The 18819-nt window shown below is 38.4% G+C and overlaps 2 protein-coding genes across 8 annotated transcripts in view; one reads left to right on the top strand and one right to left on the bottom strand.

Moving 5' to 3' along the window:
• sypl2a (synaptophysin-like 2a) overlaps nucleotides 1-2776 on the bottom strand; it is a 33773-nt gene extending 30997 nt beyond the window's left edge. Inside the window, exons 1-2 of one of the 2 annotated variants that reach the window (XM_061932185.1) lie at nucleotides 2596-2776; nucleotides 2293-2367 (exon numbers count right to left, since the gene is read on the bottom strand). In XM_061932185.1, coding sequence (XP_061788169.1) covers nucleotides 2293-2367; nucleotides 2596-2610 — 90 coding nt within the window. In that variant the 5' untranslated portion in view covers nucleotides 2611-2776. The remainder of the gene's footprint in view (nucleotides 1-2292; nucleotides 2368-2595) is intronic. The other variant, XM_061932184.1, reaches the window with a different exon arrangement.
• A 541-nt stretch (nucleotides 2777-3317) lies between these two features.
• Nucleotides 3318-17139, top strand: zc3h11a (zinc finger CCCH-type containing 11A). 6 transcript variants are annotated; one of them, XM_061932837.2, is made up of 18 exons: nucleotides 3318-3422; nucleotides 3754-3811; nucleotides 4648-4724; nucleotides 4847-4984; nucleotides 6319-6438; nucleotides 9005-9128; nucleotides 9204-9386; nucleotides 9505-9561; nucleotides 9643-9804; nucleotides 10408-10485; nucleotides 10556-10645; nucleotides 10765-10827; nucleotides 10949-11410; nucleotides 13650-13711; nucleotides 13797-14253; nucleotides 14326-14480; nucleotides 16006-16166; nucleotides 16246-17139. In XM_061932837.2, the coding sequence occupies exons 4-18, from the start codon at nucleotides 4931-4933 to the stop codon at nucleotides 16439-16441; spliced, it is 2424 nt and encodes an 807-aa protein (XP_061788821.1). In that variant the 5' UTR covers nucleotides 3318-3422; nucleotides 3754-3811; nucleotides 4648-4724; nucleotides 4847-4930; the 3' UTR covers nucleotides 16442-17139. The 6 variants fall into 6 exon arrangements, with proteins under 6 accessions (XP_061788821.1, XP_061788818.1, XP_061788819.1 ...); XM_061932834.1 differs by having other exon boundaries at nucleotides 3319-3422; nucleotides 3754-3815; XM_061932835.2 differs by having other exon boundaries at nucleotides 3326-3422; nucleotides 3754-3815; nucleotides 4637-4724.
• The last annotated feature ends 1680 nt before the right edge of the window (nucleotides 17140-18819 follow it).

Below are 18819 nucleotides of genomic sequence, written 5' to 3'. Positions count from 1 at the left end.
CTATATTAGATATATAACAACGGGCGGATGGCGGGCGGGTGTGGTTTTGATAAAATGTTGGTTCGTATGGATGGCGGATGGATGACGACTTTTGTGATGCGGTTGCGGATGAAATAATTGCCTATTCGCGCATCTCTAGTTCATACATACATGACAAATTGCTCACTGCAAACCCCATTGTGTTGTTGACGACACTCCATTTGACGATAGCGACAGTGATAACAACACACCTTTCTCTGCGAATTTCCACAGGCGAGAAAAGTGCATATATGCAACATTTTCACTCCGCTTTTACTTGACCTGACTTTGTTCCCTCCCCAACCCCCCTTACCGAGCGCATAAGTCCGAGGTGACAACAGCAATTCTAAAAAGCAGGCTGTGGCTGCTTGTGCTGTAAGCTAACACCCTTCACAGAGCACTGTAGCAAAGACATAGCGCAGCCATCTGCATCCGAAATATAATACACTTCCAATATTAGCCATGGCCAGCCCATTCCTCATGCCTTAAGTTTTTTTTATCTACAGAATCTTTGCAGATTACTCATTAGCCTACACTGACTGACTGCATTCCTCGCCCAGTTCAACCAAGTCCTTTGAGCAATCTCGGTGTAAATGCACCAAATTCTGAGGGTACATTCTACAATTTAGAGCATGGCCTACAAACCAACAACAGTGGTATAACGTTTTGTAACATTTGACAAATCTCCAATGTTTCCCATACACGGACTGACCACACATAAATTTGGACCGCTATAAATAGATTCAGCAAATAGCTGTTCCCACTTGCTCTTAAATACATTATAAAAGGTACTGTCTGTGAATGTAGCTTGTCGCTACAAGTTGGCATCCTGCTTCTTAACGCACATAAGCACGTGGTCTGCCAGAAAATATGAAGACGTAGCAGGAGTGATCCGTGTTGCCAACTTAGCTCAAGTCGCTGCAGTTCTCTCGATACTTCCTTTTCCAAAAAGCTAGCAAAAAATGTATTAACTTTTTCTGGTCTTGTTGGATACTTTTTAAGACTGGAAAGCATGTTTCGCTCTTCTTTAAAGAGCAACAGGTGCTACTGTGGAAACCATCTCACATCCCAAAGCACTGCTAGGTGATTATTTTTCGTGAAATAAAAAAAAAAAAAATCAAGAAAAAGAATAAAGTTAGTTTGAAATTCTCAACATATTTGTCTTATTTATTGTTTTGGGTTTTTTTTCTCTCCCCCAAAATCTCCCAGCATTGTGAATTAACCATTACATGCACATGTGTCATGGCCAATACTGCAAATGAAGAGGATAACATCGTCAAGCACTATCAACCCACCACCACAAATACATTACAGTTCTGTGGGTATCACTGTACTCCCAGCAACCACCTAATGTCACAAGCAGGCTTGACTACAATTTTGCAAGTCTGCTGTCTTCTGTAGTCTTGCTCAATGTAACACTATAAGGTTTTAAAAATAACTATTTTACTATAGGACATTGATCCTCCAACTATGTTTCGGGTAACACTAGTGGTAAGCGGGTTCTATCTAGTGGTACGCCAAATAATCACTTAGTTAATTATTGTAATGTAACAGTTTTATATTCCTACATTTAAACACAGTGTTATTGTTAAAAACTGTTATGTTACAATCTATCCATCCATCCATTTTCTACCACTTGTCCCTTTCGGGGTCGCGGGGGGTGCTGGAGCCTATCTCAGCAGCATTCGGGCGGTAGGCGGGGTACACCCTGGACAAGTTACCACCTCATCGCAGGGCCAACACAGATAGACAGACAACATTCACACTCACATTCACACACTAGGGCCAAGTTAGTGTTGCCAATCAACTAATATACTTGCTAAATAAAACCTCTGTTTTGTTTTTAATGAATACTTAGGTCTACTATGATACTATGCTGTAATGTTGGTCATTATGGTGGTACTTTGAGAGCCAAGTGTTTTCTAAGGTAGTACTTGGTGAAAAAAGTTTGAGAACCACTGATTCAGGAGACTTAGAGGCACACAGCTTCATGAAGAAAGGGAGCGGAACCACACCTTGACTGAATTATACCGCTACAATAATATTGATTTTTCTCAAAACGCAAAAGTCAGAGTTTGGATCGAATAAGCTCAACTTCTTTCTACTCTTTTGGGTATTGTTGAACTATTTAAGTGCAAGTATGCTTGTAACTTTTAATATGATCTAATTAAACTGAATTATTTAAGATTAAGAATGAAGACGGGGAACTTGTTTCAAAAGTACCATCACCTCCAAATACATTAGAACAAATTCAAATGTAAACATTTTGCATACCCATTCTAGCACACGAATGAATCCAAGTGGTTCTTTCAGTGGTCCCAGGTCCAGAGAAAATCCAGACACCACAGTCTAAGGACAATTGAGAGATTTTGAAAATGACATATAGCAATGACATACAAGATCATCTTCCATAAAATCATATTTACTGAGCTCTGCTAAGTCGGTTTCAACAAGTAACTTACCTTACCTGCACGATCCCTTAGCAGCTAGCTGTCCCAGCCTTGCTAGTCAAATCTTTCTCGAGAAACATGCTAACCTTTGACCGCTATCATGCAGGTAAACAGCAAACTCACCTACCTGTACAGTGTCCATTGAGATGAAAAGTTGCTACGTTATGGTGGTCAAATAGAAACTAATGACAGTTTCAATAATAACTGCTTTCAAAGACTAACAGGAAACTACTGCGAGAGGGACTGAAGCCAGTTGACAACTGAAGCTACTGCAACAGCTGTCAGCAGCCGGATACTGAAACATACGTAATATCCTGTTTACACTTTTCAAAATAAAAAGATAATCCACCCTTATAAAGTCGCCACACGCGGGGTCAACCTGTCACTAAGTGGACAAAGTACAATAATTGCGTTTCATCTTTGTGACATTTATTTAAACTAGTTGCACTGCAAATCATATATATTATATATTTCAATTAAAAATGTTTTGCAAACATTAATTTAATTGTGATAATTAAAATTCTTTGTCATTCTTCGTTATTCCTATGAATGAATTTTAGGTGTATTTAATTGTTTCAGCTATATACATTAGTGTCCGTTTTTAGACGTCGATTCTAGGATATTTTCTGTTAACTAATATCCGTGCATGCGTGCACACCCTCACTCTTACTAAGGTTTTCTTTTTTGTCATCTTTATTTCAACAACATTGTCATATAAAACATTACATACAAAACAAAACAAATTTTATTCATGAATACAGTATGTATTTCAAATTTCTAGATCGAGATGCATGCACTCATCGGGTCTTCCGGTAAAACTGTTAAATAAAGTTGTTTTTTTTGTTTTTTTTTAACCAGCAAAACACCACAGCCGCCATTTTGACTGAGACCGATCGCGGCGGTAACAACTGTGGTCACTCTTAACCCAGAAACCCTTTTTCTAACTGGAAACTGGTAATTCACGCTATTTTCTTTCTTTTATGTTTGGTGGTTTGTACTGTAAATCTGCATTTGGGTGCCGTTGTTTTCGTAAATGTACAACATATAAAAAGTCAAGGTGGTAAGAAATCGTGTACGTAACGTAGGCCTCTGTTTCCGATATTTTACACCTCTCCTAACCTTTTAAACTGTATATTGTGCATTATGTTGGTCATATAGTGGTTACCAAACCAGGGTTTAAAAATACATTTTGATTAGCTCATCTTGGTTACCTTTTATTTGTCTTTCGACTAATAATGGTGGCTTTTAAACCGCGCCAAGATTCGCTTATGTGTTTTTTGTTTAGTTTTTTGTTGCAACATACACGTCGCCATTAAAGTCTGCGTCTGGAAATAACCCATCAAGTAGGTAAGAATTACCCTTTCTACAATTGTTGTTAATGTGTTTCAGTAGCTTGCCTTTTGGATATTAATGCTATTTTAGTCATCGCTTAGTCGATTCAAACTGCTCACCGACATTGAAGGTGAATTGTTTTGCATGTTTAGATTAGTTTTTAAATGTGTCCACTTTATTTTGATTGATTTTCATGTCCTACAAGGTTGACGCTAAATTATTTTTAAAACTGTACTTTTGTAGCTATATTTTGAGGTACTTCAATTAAATGTGTAATTGTGCCTAGATACTACAATACTAGGTGAGGTGGGGATTTATAACAGGAATTACATTTTCATCATGGTGTACAATATATCTACTTTAATCAATTTGTGCAATAACGACCTCTTTCAGTCCCATGGGGAGTGTTTTTTTTATTGATTTTTGTAGGTTTAAATCCATCCTCTGGCCCTTTGCTGGGATCCCTGGATACGGATAGCGTACCTGTCTTTGAGAATACATGAGCAGAAGACATGTTTTTCCTGTCAGCTTTGGGTGTCAACAGCTGTAAATACCCATGTTCCCTCTATCGCCAATCAAATGTTTCCAAGTGTCAAAAATTCAAGCTGGCCCAAGAAGATTTGTTTTTTCCACCCACCAGTCTACACTTGCGCCCTTTTTGAAACCTGAGTTTTAGTCTTTTTTTCCCCCCCAAGCTGCAACTCCCCTTTTTAATTAAAGATAAATAGATGAAGGAAAAGGACTTGAACACACCATCAGTAATGTTAAGCAGTCTGACAGAGATAAGGGCTCTGGGCGACCCACCTTCCCATTTTCCTCTTATCTCATGGATCAAGTGTTCCTCCAGGACTTCATACTGAAACAAGGATACCCCATCATCAACCTGCCAAAGAGGAAGAAAGTGTACACCTATTGCCACCTCAGGTAATTTATAGCAGAGCAAAGCAAGACAAATAACTTTACATTTCCTGTAATGTCTTTCTAAGTCTTGACATTAGCTTTAAATGTGACCCATGCTGTACAACGAACATACCTCTTGATTGCAGGGTGTCCTGTTGGCCAGAAAGACAACCAGGAATCCAAAATTCTTAACCTAATAGACACCAATCAAGACCCACACCAGCCTCACTATGACTAACCATGGAGATGACTGCTATTTCTTTTACTATTCTACCTGCACCAAAGTAAGTAATGTATGTGATTGAACTTATTCAACCCTTGAGAGGTTACTGCACATTTTTAGCACAGTGATATTAAACAATAGGAAGAGATTGACTTTTATTTATCCCAAAACAGGGAAAGTATGTGGGTGCAGTGCAGATTCTAAAAGTTCACAGAAAATAATGTAAAAACTAGGTCTGTCAAAGTTAACGCAATAATAAATCAGCTCTTGAATGTAAACACTGGTGAGTAAATTGATACAAATATCGACAGTAACGATACCAAGTAGTATAGTATCAGGTTGATACCACAGTGGTTGGGCCGATTTTTTTTTACTATCAACAAATATTTTGTCATTTTCTTGTTACACACTCAGGAAACAAGTCCCTGAACATAGGAGGATTTTAGGGGGGAAAGTAAAGGATTTAAATCAGAGCCAATAGTAGGAAATAATAAAAATAGGTAATTGATAGTGTTAGACTACCATCGTGTGTTTTTGTCTTATAATTGGGATCCAAAATGGAATCATTCAATGATCTTGAAAGTTGTAAGTATCAGTATCAACAATGATATGATCAGTGCTGCCCCTGTAACTAACTACTTGGTATTGGATAGATAGACACATTTGTAGAATCGACCAAAATTAATATAGATTATCCAAACAGAAGAATACGTGCTTATTACATTTTAACATATATGTACATATAACATGTAGGTAGAACCATGTTGTAACATAAAATAACCCAGCTGTTAACAGTAAATTAACGAGTAGATTAATAAAGGTTTGAGAAATAAATACTACCGGAATTGAAGCAATATGTCCCTAGTGTGTGAATGTGAGTGTGAATGTTGTGGGTCTATCTGTGTTCCGCCCGAGTGTAGCTGGGATATGCTCCAGCACCCCCGCGACGCCGAGAGATGTTACTGCATACGTCAACAGCCAAATTAGGACTCTTCGCAATCTGTTTTGAAATGTTTATATTATCATTTAAATATACCAAATAATATATTGTGATATATCGTTATCGCAGGAGGCTGTAATATATATATATCCCGATAAAATTCTTAGGCTGTATTGCCCACCTTGCGGGCCAACCCACCGTTAAATAAACAAACAAAACAAACACTGCTAGAAACCATATTGACAGATAACGGAATTGTTCATCAGCAGTCACAGATTTGTTGTTGTGATGGCTCTGTAATGAGCAGTTAAATAACAATTTGGCTATTTTCAAGTCAATTTCATTGTAAGATATATAAAAATAACATTTTATACAAAATGTGGTGATGTCAAAGTCATTAATTACGTACAAAACAACCTTTTGTGGAATTCTGATATTTAAATATTGCCCTGCAGGGAGATGACTGCCCTTTCAGGCACTGTGATGCAGCGATGGGCAACGAAACCGTCTGCAATCTTTGGCAGGAGGGACGTTGCTTCCGAAACGTCTGCAAGTTTCGCCATATGGAAATCACAGTAAGAAGCAGCTTCAAACATAAACGTAACTCCTGTAAGCTTTGCACACTCACATCTGGTATCACGTTAGTAAAGGGCAACTGCACTTTTTTTGGAATTTTGCCTATCGTTCACAATCATTATGAAAGACATGACAACAGATGCATTTTTTTTAAGTGCATTCTAAGTAGTAAATAAATGCGATCAAAAGTCTGTTTACAATGGAGCCTATGGGAGCTGCTCTGTTCTGCCTAAAAAACCCTTTAAAACATCCAAACACCCCCATTAAGGTTTTATATACATGATGTAGGTATGTAGTAACAGGCACATTTATAATAACATTTAATATTTCCATATTTGATCAATTTTAAGCATGTGCAGCGTATTCATTTAAGAAATGCATCCCAACGTTCGTTTTTTTTATTACTGATTACTACTCACTGAAGACAATGAGAGCCAACAAACATAATAAAACATCACTTACTGTACAAGTTCTGCTGTCATTCTGGGATGTTTTTATATATATTTACGTTTAGATGAAGAATGACAAATAATCCTTGCAAAGAAAGGTGGGGTGGAACCAAGCGTCATTTTGTGTCGTTAACGCCATTGCCGAGTCTAAATTAGCTGTCAAAGTGTACCAATTTGTCGGAATACATCCTCCTTCTTCTACTATTCAGGTGAGTGGCATGGTTTATGATCTAGAATAAAGTTTGACGAGCAAGGAAACGAGGAACCAGCTCATCCATCGATCACATCAACATTGGCACACAGCTCTTGATCACAGCGCCGCTAAAAATAGTTTGTCTGCCTTAGCGCTTATAATAACAATATCACTAATACGTGGTTAATGTTCAAGTCACGAAATGTAAATGGATTATTTTGTTAGTGGTTTTATGGGTGGATTAGAGGACTTCCCATTGGCTCTGCTGTAAACTGACTTTTATTTACATTTGTTTATGAGTTAGAATGAATTTTTTTTTTTTAATACACCTGTTGTCATGTCTTTCATAATGATTGTGAACGATGGGCAAAATTCCAAAAAAAGAGCAGTTCCCCTTTAATTGGACGTAGATCAAACATCTATCGACTAATTTTCATTTAGTGCCATGACACAAAACTCAGTGTTTGTTTGTGGATTATTAAAACATACCTTTTGGTTAGGTAACTGGGAAAAAAGTTCACTAAATGTGAACTTTCTGCAAGTAGACTGTTGAAGACAAGTACCGTATTTTCCGCACTATAAGGCGCACCGGATTATTAGCCGCACCTTCTATGAATTACATATTTCATAATTTTGTCCACCAATAAGCCGCCCCGGACTATAAGCCGCGCCTACGCTGCGCTAAAGTGAATGTCAAAAAAACGCTGCGCTAAAGTGAATGTCAAAAAAACAGTCAGATAGTTCAGTCAAACTTTAATAATATATTGAAAACCAGCGTTCTAACAACTCTGTCCCAAAATGTACGCAAATGTGCAATCACAAACATAGTAAAATTCAAAATGGTGTAGAGCAATAGTAACATAATGTTGCTCGAACGTTAATGTCACAACACACAAAATAAACATAGCGCTCACCTTCTGAAGTTATTCTTCATTCGTAAATCCTTCGAATTCTTCGTCTTCGGTGTCCGAATTGAAAAGTTGCGCAAGCGTGGTATCCAAAATGGCCGGTTCCGTCTCGTAGAAGTCATCGGGAGTCAGTGTCGCTGTTGTTCTGTGAATCCTGCCTTCCGGAAAGCTCGGACCACAGTTGTGACCGAAATATCTGCCCAAGCATTTACGATCCACTGGCAAATGTTGGCGTATGTCGTCCGAGGCTGTCTGCCCGTCTTAGTGAAGGTGTGTTCGCCTTCGGAGCTGTGTGAAAAAAGCCACCCGGCCTCTTCGCGTAAACTTCCCTTAACCACTCGCTCATCTTTTCTTCATCCATCCATCCCTTCGAGTTAGCTTTTATGATGACGCCGGCTGGAAAGGTCTCTTTTGGCAAGGTCTTCCTTTTGAATATCACCATGAGTGGAAGTTAGCATGGCAAGCTAGAACCACAGTGAAGGATGACTTCTCATTCCCTGTGGAGCGAATATTCACCGTACGTGCTCCCGTTCCACAGTGCGGTTCAGTTGCTGTGAAATACGGTAGTAATCCGTGTGCGGATGGAGAGATTGCGTCTTTTTATGAACCGGATCGTTTAGTAGGAGCCATTTTGTGGTCTTTACAGATGTAAACAGGAAATGAAACGTACGGTGATATCCGCGCGTTTTTTCTTCTTCTTCCGGGGGCGGGTGAAGCGCTTCCTGTTCTATGGGGGCGGGTGAAGCGCTTCCTGTTCTATGGGGGCGGGTGCTTTCCTTGGCGGTTGCTTGCGTAGAAGAAGAAGCGCTTCCTGTTCTACCGGGAAAAAAGATGGCGGCTGTTTACCGAAGTTGCGAGATCGAAACTTTATGAAAATTAATCGTAATAAAGCGCACCGGGTTATAAGGCGCACTGTTAGCTTTTGAGAAAATTTGTGGTTTTTAGGTGCGCCTTATAGTGCGGAAAATACGGTATGTATATTATTACATGTTCCAAATGTCTTTCATCCAAACAGAAAAAGCGTAAGGAAATACCGTGTTATTGGGAGAAACATCCTGCCGGCTGCCAGAAACCTCACTGCGCTTTCTTCCATGAAAAGCCGCGCTATGTTGTTGGCGTAGTCATTCCACCTGACATAAGTGAGTGGATACACACATTTTTTATCTTTGCACTGCATCTCTGAAAGTCACTAATACTGAGTCAAATGATCCCAGGTCACAGTGAGATTGAGGAACAACCGCATGAAGAGCCGCCGCCCCTACCAGCCACTCCTCTTCCCACTGCAGCTAATCTCCAGTTGAGAGGAGTCATGAAAACAGAAAGCCAAGAACCAGTTCCCAGCCCTACCCATCCCCCAGTGGTGATTAATCCAGCCGATGATGACGAGGATGAAGATGGTAAACTTTGTTTGACTTGGACCGTGTTTCAGTGCAGTGTGCTTCAGCTAGGCCATTGTAAGAGAGGAAATACTGTTTATGTAACTTTTTCATGTGTCCTGACTACTGATGTTTCCAGACCAATTCTCAGAAGAGGGAGACGGTGTCCCATCCCCAAGGAAGCGGCCCAAGTCTGGTGAGTGGTGACTGTAAGTCCCCCTTTTGGAATGACTGTAATTGTAGCATTACGTGTTTTTTGTTTTGTTTTTTTTAATAGATGAATTGCACAACTTTGGAGTGAGCACCCTGGAGGAGATACGACTGAGAAGGGCCCTTAAAGCCAGCATGAATCGAACAATACCTCCCCTTCAGAGTGCTGTCAACGGCGAGAAGGAAAATATCCAAGCTTTTCGGGCCACCTTTAACACATCTAATGACGGTAAACTTAAGCACAATCATATTCTTACAAGTTCTTCAAATGCAAATATTGCAACCAGCTGGCACTAGGTGGTGTCATTTTTACTTTATAGTATATTATTTGCTATATAAATTATATTAAAGCCTTTTCGAAACAGGTTGTTGGTTACAAAAGCTCTTCTTGGCTGCTGACACATGACTTATACGTATGGGCCTAAAATATATTGTTAATCAATATAATTAAAGAAATTAGAGCAACTCACAGCTATAATCCCAGTTTCATAATACTTACGATAGAAATTTACAAAGCAATTGAGAAGACCTACAAATACAATACTTAAAAAAGGAAAACCAAAAATTAGTATAAGCAACAGTACCAAAAATAATACTCATATCAATTATAGTTGTTTCACGTTTTTAATCCAAAAATGTATTCTTGGAGAAAACAAATATATTATGTAAAATACAATGTGTTTTATAATCTGCTAGAATGGACACAGCTCAATGAATGGCCATTCACATAGGAAATGCATGACACTGTTAAAAGGAAGAAAATTACTTGGATCATGTGGAGTTTCTATTGCTAAATTGTCAAATGAAACTCACCGTTGATTTATGTTCTCAGCAAAGCTGCTTTTTGAAGAAGGCTTCAGACGAAGAGGCAACATAGCTGACAGACTTGGGAAACAAATCCCCAGTACCTGTAAATATTGACAACATGGAAAAGTGGTCATTGTGCTAGTGCAGAATCTAATGACTTGTTCCGTGTCAAGGTGGAGAGGTTGTTCCACTGAAAAACAGTCTAGCAGAGCGTTTGGGTCGATTTGTCAATGAAGAAGAGGCACAAATACCCTCTCCGAAAAGTAAGCATTTTTTAATCAAACCAAGCTTATAAACGGGTGTGTATTGTTCCCACTGGTGTTTGTTATAAATGAGGCCTAATTTCTGTTTGAAATGTGAATTTACTTATGTTTCTCATCAGCTATGAGGTCGATAAAGGAGAGACTCACATTACCTTCTGGACCCATTGCAGTCAGTCAAACAGGTAAAAATGCTAACATGTTTGTTTAAACAAAAAATATATACAAACAATGCACATTACATTGTTGTCTTTGCTTCTATATTGTTTGTACTGTTCATTTTTTGTATTAATGCTTCTTTCTCAGCAGATGAGGGCAGCGCGGAATCAAAGAGCACAACTCAGCAGATTCGTATTAAAACTCTGGAAGAAATAAGACTGGAAAAGGCATCAAAGTCTCAGAGGCAGAACAACTGTCCTCCTGTAAATGCAGAAGGGATTAAAACCAAGACAGTCCCCACACAATCCTCCAAGGCTGTAAAAAGAGTCATTACTGTCGACAACAGCAAAAACGTTTGTGACACCCTCCACCCCAAGAAAAGAAAAGCAGATCAGCAGCACTTAAAGCAAACAGCTGGGGGCGACAGAGTGTCGGAAGTAGCGGAACCCATATCTGCTGCCACAAAAACATGGGAAGTTAGAGTGAAGACCTTGGAGGAGCTGCGCAGGGAGAAGGCAGCCCAAATTCAAGACCATCGAGTTAAGAGTTCGAATCTGGAGGAAGAGAAGAAGCTGACTTTGCTGCCAAAAAACAAACTGGCTTCTCAGAGTAAGATCTTCTTTTCAATAGATGCACTACAACTACAATTCCTAATAACACAGTATAATTTTGAACAGTCATTATATAATTAATGTATAATCAATATATATTGTTATTGTACTAATGACAATTATTTCATAATGTATATTTCATATTTCTATATTATATATACATACCGTAATTATATATATAATGAATAAGTATTAATGTATAATAAATATATTATATTTGTTATATATATTTGTAAAAAAAATATATACGGTAATTCATATATTATATATACAGTGGGGGGGGTATTTAGTCAGCCATCGATTAAGCCAGTTCTCAGAGATCTGTTATTTTCATCATTGGAACACTTTTACTGTGAGAGACAGAATGTGTAAGAAATCTGGGAACTCAATCACATTGTCGGATTTGTAAAGAGTTTATTTGCAAATCATGGTGGAAAATAAGTACTTGGTCTCCTACAAACAAGCAATATTTCTGGCTATCAGAGACCTGTAACTATTTCTCTGAGAAGCTCTTCTGTCCTCCACTTGTTACCTGTATTAATGGCACCCATTTGAACTTTTCTTCATAATAGATACTTGACCACAGCCTCAAATAGTCAGACTCCAAACCCCACCATGGCCAAGACTTAAGAGCTGTTAAAAGGCACCAGGAACTAAATTGTAGATCTGCACAAGGCTTGGAAGAGTGAAATTACCATAGGCAAGCAGCTTGGTGTGAATAAATCAACTGTGGGAGCAGTTATTAGAAAATGTAAGACATAGAAGGTCATTGATAATCTCCCTCGATCTGGGGCTCGAGAACGGTGAGCAAAAATCCCAGAATTACACAGGGGGACCTAGTGAATGACCAGCAGAGAGCTGGGACCAAGTAACAAAGGTACCATCAGTAACACACAACATTGACAGGGAATCAAACTCTGCAGTGCAAGACGGGTGTTCCCCTGCTTAAGCCAGCACATGTTCAGGCCTGTATAGAGTTTGCCTGTGACCATGTGAAGGATCCGGAGGAGGATTGGGAGATTGTCATGTGGTCAGATGAGACCAAAATTTAAAAATTTGGTAAAAACCCAACTTGTTGTGTTTGGAGAAAGAAGAATGGTGAGTTTCATCCCAGGTACACCAACCACACTGTGAAGCATGGGGGTTGAAATGCTTTGGGGCTTTTTTCTGTAGAGAGGACAGGACGACTGATTCGTGTTAAGCGATAAATGAATGGGACCACGTTTTGTGAGATTTTGAGGAAAAACCTATCGGCAAGTGTATTGAAGATGAAACTTAGCTGGGTCTTCCAGCATGACAATGATCCCAAACACACTGCATGGGCAACAAAGGAGTGGTTCCGTAAGAAAGTATTTCAACGTCCTGTAGTGGCCAAGCCAGTTCCCAGACCTCAACCCAGTAGAAAATCTGTCGAGGGAGTTGAAAATCTGTGTAGCCCCAAAACATCACTCCTCTAGAGATCTGCATGGAAGAATGGGCCAAACCTGGTGAAGGCCTACAGAAAACAAGGTTTGACATCTGTCACTGCCAACAAAGGTTATATTACAAAATATTGAGTTGAACTTTTATTGACTAAATTATTATTTTCCACCATTATTTGCAAATACATTCTTAAAAATCCTACAATCTGATTCCTTGGAATTTTGTTCACATTATGTCTCTCAGTTGAAGTGTGCCTGTGGTAAAAAACAACCCTCTGTCATCATTTTAAGTGGGATAACTTGTGTTCATGGCTGACTTAATAATCCCCCCCATCCCCCACTGCTAGGTTAATTCAATGCTTCTCAATTATTTTATGTTACACTCCCAGGAAGAAGAAAATATTTTACCCTCACCCCTTTTTTTTGAACAGGCTTGAACCATTTGATATTGGAAAAATACAATTAAATAAACTCAATAAATAATAATAAATTCAAATGATCATCAACGTTTACTCAGGAGCACTCCGCCCCACATTTTGAGAAGTATTGGGTTAATTGAAGACTAAATTGTCATTGGGTATGAATGTGAGTATGAACGATTGATTGTCTATCTTTGCTCAGTGATTAGCTGGCAACCAGTCAAGGGTGTGTCACGCCTCTCGCCCCAAATCACCTGGGATAGGCTCCAACAAGAAAATGGATGGATGAATTGATATTAATAATAATGAACATTGATGTGTCATGTTTACTAGTTATAATAAACCTGAACGTGTCATATGTTATAATAGTAAAATTAACGTGAATGCTTCTCTGCAGGTGAAGACACGACAGACAACAGTGTTGAAGTGAATAAGACAACATTAAGAGCTGCTGCAGAGGTAAGAGCTGTGAATGTATGTTCATCCTTTGCTCTCTTTCATCTCTTTTAATTGTGCCGGTTTGAATTTGCCTGTGACTTTGTAGACCCTCTCCAAAAAAGATGTCAAGGTGAAAACCTTTGAGGAGATCATGCGAGAAAAACATCTCCGCAAGCAGGAAATGGCTAAGCTGGTTTCCAGCTGCCAGCAGGCCAACGCTGCCTGTGAGACAGAGCCTGCACCCAAACCGTTAGTGTGTCCACTCAAAAGGAAGATTGTGACCAAAGTCAGTCATTCGCCACCACATATGTCCACTTTGGAAGCTGACAACGTCCCACCCATTCAGAACGTCCGTGTTGAAAAGTTGAAAACAGTCAAATCCAGAAAAAACACGGCTGCGAGATCAGTTCCTGCGAGGCAGAGTACCACACCCCTTCAGGAAGACCCTCACTCACCAAGTCACAGCAGCTCCAACAACAAGCAAGAAAACACCTCAGGTTTACCGATTCCAGATAGACTGCGGAGTTCAGGACCTGATAAAACACGCAACACAAACACTAAAGGTACTTTAGGACTTGCTCTACTTGCTTTGACAAGGTTCATTGTGCATCAACAAAATGTTACTTGTTTTGCAGTGAGGCCTAAACTGAATGTGAAGCCATCTGTCATGCAGCCTTTACTGCATGTGCAAGCAGGCAAGAAAAGGAAGGCAGCGGAGCGCTCTGCTGTCGCTGCAGTTAAACCTCTTAACAGTGCATCTATACTTCTGGACCAACCACCGCAGCAGCCTGTAAGTTTGCAGGCCAGTTTCTCTTTTTCTTGTTGAGTTTGAACTACTACAGTTCACATGACAAAATTATTTGGCCCAAGTAATTACATTGAACCCTGTTTTTTTCACTTTGTGCTAATACTGTCACAACCTTTCTACGGCTTTTCATAGTCAAATCATATCTGTTACATTTTAAACATGTATATGGATGTGACGATTAACGTATTAATGATAACCGCGGTAAAACTCCCGACAATTGGTGTTACCGTTTTAGATTAAAAAATATCTAAAAACCAAAATTGGTTCACTGCACTGATAAACTCACTGACTGGCGCTAGCTGAAATGTTAACATAAATACAAGAGACAATACTATTTTCCCCCACTAAGAAACAATATACCCCTAATCTAGACTTGTATAAACACATAACTGTCTGAGCAATTATGGTCTTGTATTGTGCACACTGAACCTACAAGCTGTGCTCTCTTAGCACAGGATGATTGTTCTATCCTCAGAGGAATATGACACAGAGGTGTTTTTGTAGTGCATCCAAGGACCACTGAAAAGAATATGATGCCACAATGCCCATTAGAGCACGCTCTCAGTGAAGCATAAGAAACACATAAGATACAAAATAGTGGGTTTTCTTACAGTGTGTATTTATTTTAGTTGTTTAAAAAAAAAAAATTAAAAGATTTCAGTGTAGATGTACTTTTGGCTTGGCATTTTTTGTTTTTAAAGCGCTAGATTGTGATATGTAGTACACTGATTGGTCAGTATGTGTCAGTAATGTCACATGGATGTAACCCCAGCTGCTATACGTGATTCTTATGCCATGGATATGGTTAGTGGTTGCAGTGTACAATTAGAAGTATTACAGTACTTTCAATATGGCATTTATTTTCAAATTTTAATTGAAGACTCTAAATTGAAAGACCCTGGGAAGGAGGGGGGGGTATCATGCTTCAAAGCTGTACACTGTGAAACGCATGAGTCTCTTAAAATCAGAACAGATTGTTTTATTAATTATTAGTTTTTTAGGTTTAAGTGTTTTGTATATTTCACTCCTGAGTTAATGTTGCTAATAAATATGAATGAATTATTTATTGGGTTTATAAAAATTAAAAAAATCAGTATCAAATGGTTCAAGCCGGTCAAAAATGTTTCCTATTTTAGATAAGATTACAATTTTTTTGCATTTCAGGCAAATTGATGTACTGTAATTCTTAAAATAACTAAAAGTCTAGATGAAAAACATTTTCATAAAGCTATTTGTCGTAAGTTGACCTATCAGTATATTTATTTTCTTTTTTTGTTTCCTTTAATGTTAATAATGATACAATATTATGCAGAGGTGTACTTATAACAAATTTATAGACAAATGATACTATTTACAGTCATGGTGGAGAGCGACGGTGAGGGGGCGCAAAAATGTTTTCTTCGTGGGGCGGGGGAGGGCGGCGGAGAATGTGAATGATTTGTAACGCACAGCAGCTCTATTAATAACTGTTTGTGTGTTTGATCATGTGTTTATTTTTGCATCATAGGTGTCGTCAAACTCCAGCGAAGAAGTTGAGCTGTCGTCTCCGATGTCGTGTATTCTCAGCACCTTGTTGGAGTCCAGCTGCAGCTCCAGTGAGGATCAGCAGAACATTCCTGCTGCAAAAGACAGTCTTGCTGCTACTACACGGACTCCTCCCGCCCACAGGTACTAATAACTAATAATCAGTACTAGCAATTGTATTCACCTGCTTTTGAAGTTCTAACAAGCATCTGACGTCATGCAGCTCCGTGCCGAAGGCTGCGCCTCAAAGTAAGTCTCGTCGACAGAGCGTGGCCGCATCGCGCAATTCAACGTCGGCTGTGGATGAGTTTGAGGACCTCATCAATGAATTCACGGACGATCATCTGGAAGGAGACATGGACCCCGGCATTGGGGAGGACGATCTCCTGCAGGAACTGTCAGACATGATTGACAGCTGAGGGCTCTTGTCATGTAAATATCCTCCCTCCCAGTGCAACCCAGCCCAATGCTGGTTTTCTATTGGCCCTCAGCATATTGTTAAAAAAAAAAAAAATAATAAATGAAATGATGTTAGACATACACAAAGCTAAGATGTCTTGTTCAGATAGTTTAGCATATTGTTCTAGCCTCTTTAATACACCAATACAGCTTTAATATTCACTGCCATCCTAAAGGGTATCATTTGATGAGAACGTTGTTTCTTTTATATGAACATAGTCTTTTTTGGGCCACGCTGAACATTTTTAAACATTAGCCAAGAGACAAATGTCATCCGAAAGTGTGTACTATGTATGCAATAGTAAAAGTAGTACAACAAAATGCTACAATTACTTTTGCTTTGGTTTTCAAACGTGATTCTTAAACCTAAACTTCTTACGACTTTGTAGAAAACTTTGTTAAAATCCCTCACTTTAGTCATGACTTGATAAGTCGTCTGGTTTTTTTACTTTTAAACTATTTGCAACATTTTTATTCAGTGGGGCTTATTTAAAAAGTACTTGGATGGATTACAGTACTGCAAAACATTTCAGCAAGGCAGTTGTTGTTGTTTTTCATGCTTACACAAATATTGCTTTGAATTGTCTTAGTTTTCCACAAGCTCACTGTTTAAAGTGACCAAAGTATTGTAAATAAAGTATTTTAGCTGCCACTTTCATTTTCTACGTGTCTGTGGTGTATTTTACAACCAGTAGGATTCAATTTTTACTGTTTGAATTGCAACTACTTTAAAAAAAACCCTGTGAGGTAGTACTTTCAATGAAACAAAGTTAGTACCGGTAGGTATTTTCAACAAAAACACAAAGGAAGTAGCTACTTTTATTAAAAACAAAGGTAGTAGGTCTACTTTCAAGTAAACATAAAGCTAGTAGGTATACTTTAAACAAAACCTGAAGGTAGTAGGTACTTTCCAATAAAACAAAGGTAGTAAGTATACTTATAATTAGACTGACCATACCTCCTCTTTTCCCCGGACATGTCCTCTTTTGCGGGGCTGTCTGGTCTGTGCCGGCTGTTCCAAGTTTCTTAAATGCCTCAAATGTCTGGTATTTTGAGTTAGGGTTGCGTGTATTTTCAATGTACGTTCAGGGTTAAGAAGGGGTTGAAAACAAAACAAATTGTGAAGATGTGCGCACGCAGCAACATTCGTGAGGGAGGGGCAGAGACAGAGAGAGCGAGAGAGTTATGAAAAACGCGCATGCGTCGCCAGGCTCTGCTTTTTATCGATAGATTTATCAGATTAAATGTTTTATTATCTATAGCAGGGGTGTCAAAAGTGTGCCCCGGAGGCCATTTGCGGCCGACAGCTAATGTTTTAAAGGCCCACGGCACATTCTAAAAATACTATTAAAATAAACAAAAACATAACAAAAGTGAAATAAAAAAGCTTAAAGGTGAAATGTAAATTAGAAAAAGTTGCAATGTTGACTAATAAAACAAAGCTGTTTTTTTTTTTTTTTCAAACTGTCATTGCTCAAAACGTAATATTGAATCAAAATCAATGTTATTATGAATTATTGACCTATCCAAGGTTCCGATTACTTCACATCAAATATACCACTTTGACAAATATTTTGGGTGGAAGATTTTGCATATTTAGTGTGTTTGCCATTAAAAACATAGTTTTGTTTGACAAAAAAGAGCGGAAAACAAACAAACAAAAAAACAACATTAAATAGAATTAAAACATTTTGAAATGAGGGCGACCCCGAAGGGAATAAGCGGTAGAAAATGGATGGGATAGATCTGAAGTTGATGTAGACTCCAGAGATTTAAGTGTTAAATATAAAATGTATGTATGCCCTGGCACACCATTATCATCATTTCATGACCCAAGCAAAACACTTTTTACACTTTTATACTGAAATAAATACACCTACAACTTATTAAATAAAAACATAGAAAAAAAACTACCAGCAGTGGTAAAGTATAGATCCATGAAGGAAAGAAGAAAGTGAATGAATGTTTATAACTGAATACATTTACATATGTATACAAATTTGTTTTATTTTTTTATTTTATTTTTTATGAATTAAGTAACATTTATGACATTTTTCCAAAACACAATATAGAATGTGAGATATAACAGGATAATGCATACATTTATAAATTTTTTTCAAAACGTTTACAAAAAAGGGGAACCCCAAAAATGTACTGTGCGACCCCATTTTTATGACTTGATGGAGTCCCCGGGACCCCATTTTGAAAATTCCTAGCGCCAACACTGCTGTCAACAGAGGAGAAAAAATGCTTTATTTAAATAAATATATTATTTATAGAGCAAGTTCGAGTATCATTGGCAAATTTTCACCTAGTCCCGGCCTTGGCGTGCTGCCCA

This window comes from Nerophis lumbriciformis, linkage group LG38 (genome assembly GCF_033978685.3).
Source record: "Nerophis lumbriciformis linkage group LG38, RoL_Nlum_v2.1, whole genome shotgun sequence".
In the NCBI taxonomy this organism is placed as follows: domain Eukaryota; kingdom Metazoa; phylum Chordata; class Actinopteri; order Syngnathiformes; family Syngnathidae; genus Nerophis; species Nerophis lumbriciformis.
Note: the sequence above shows the minus strand (reverse complement) of the source record. Positions and strands in the feature narration are given on the sequence as shown.

What these genes read in the sequence shown, in the direction of transcription:
- zc3h11a (XM_061932837.2), top strand. Translation starts at nt 4,931, where the DNA reads ATGACTAACCATGGAGATGACTGCTATTTCTTTTACTATTCTACCTGC. An exon ending in AGTCATTCCACCTGACATAA is followed by an intron (nt 9,129 to 9,203) that starts GTGAGTGGATAC and finishes AAATGATCCCAG; the next exon opens with GTCACAGTGAGATTGAGGAA. An exon ending in ACAAATACCCTCTCCGAAAA is followed by an intron (nt 10,646 to 10,764) that starts GTAAGCATTTTT and finishes GTTTCTCATCAG; the next exon opens with CTATGAGGTCGATAAAGGAG.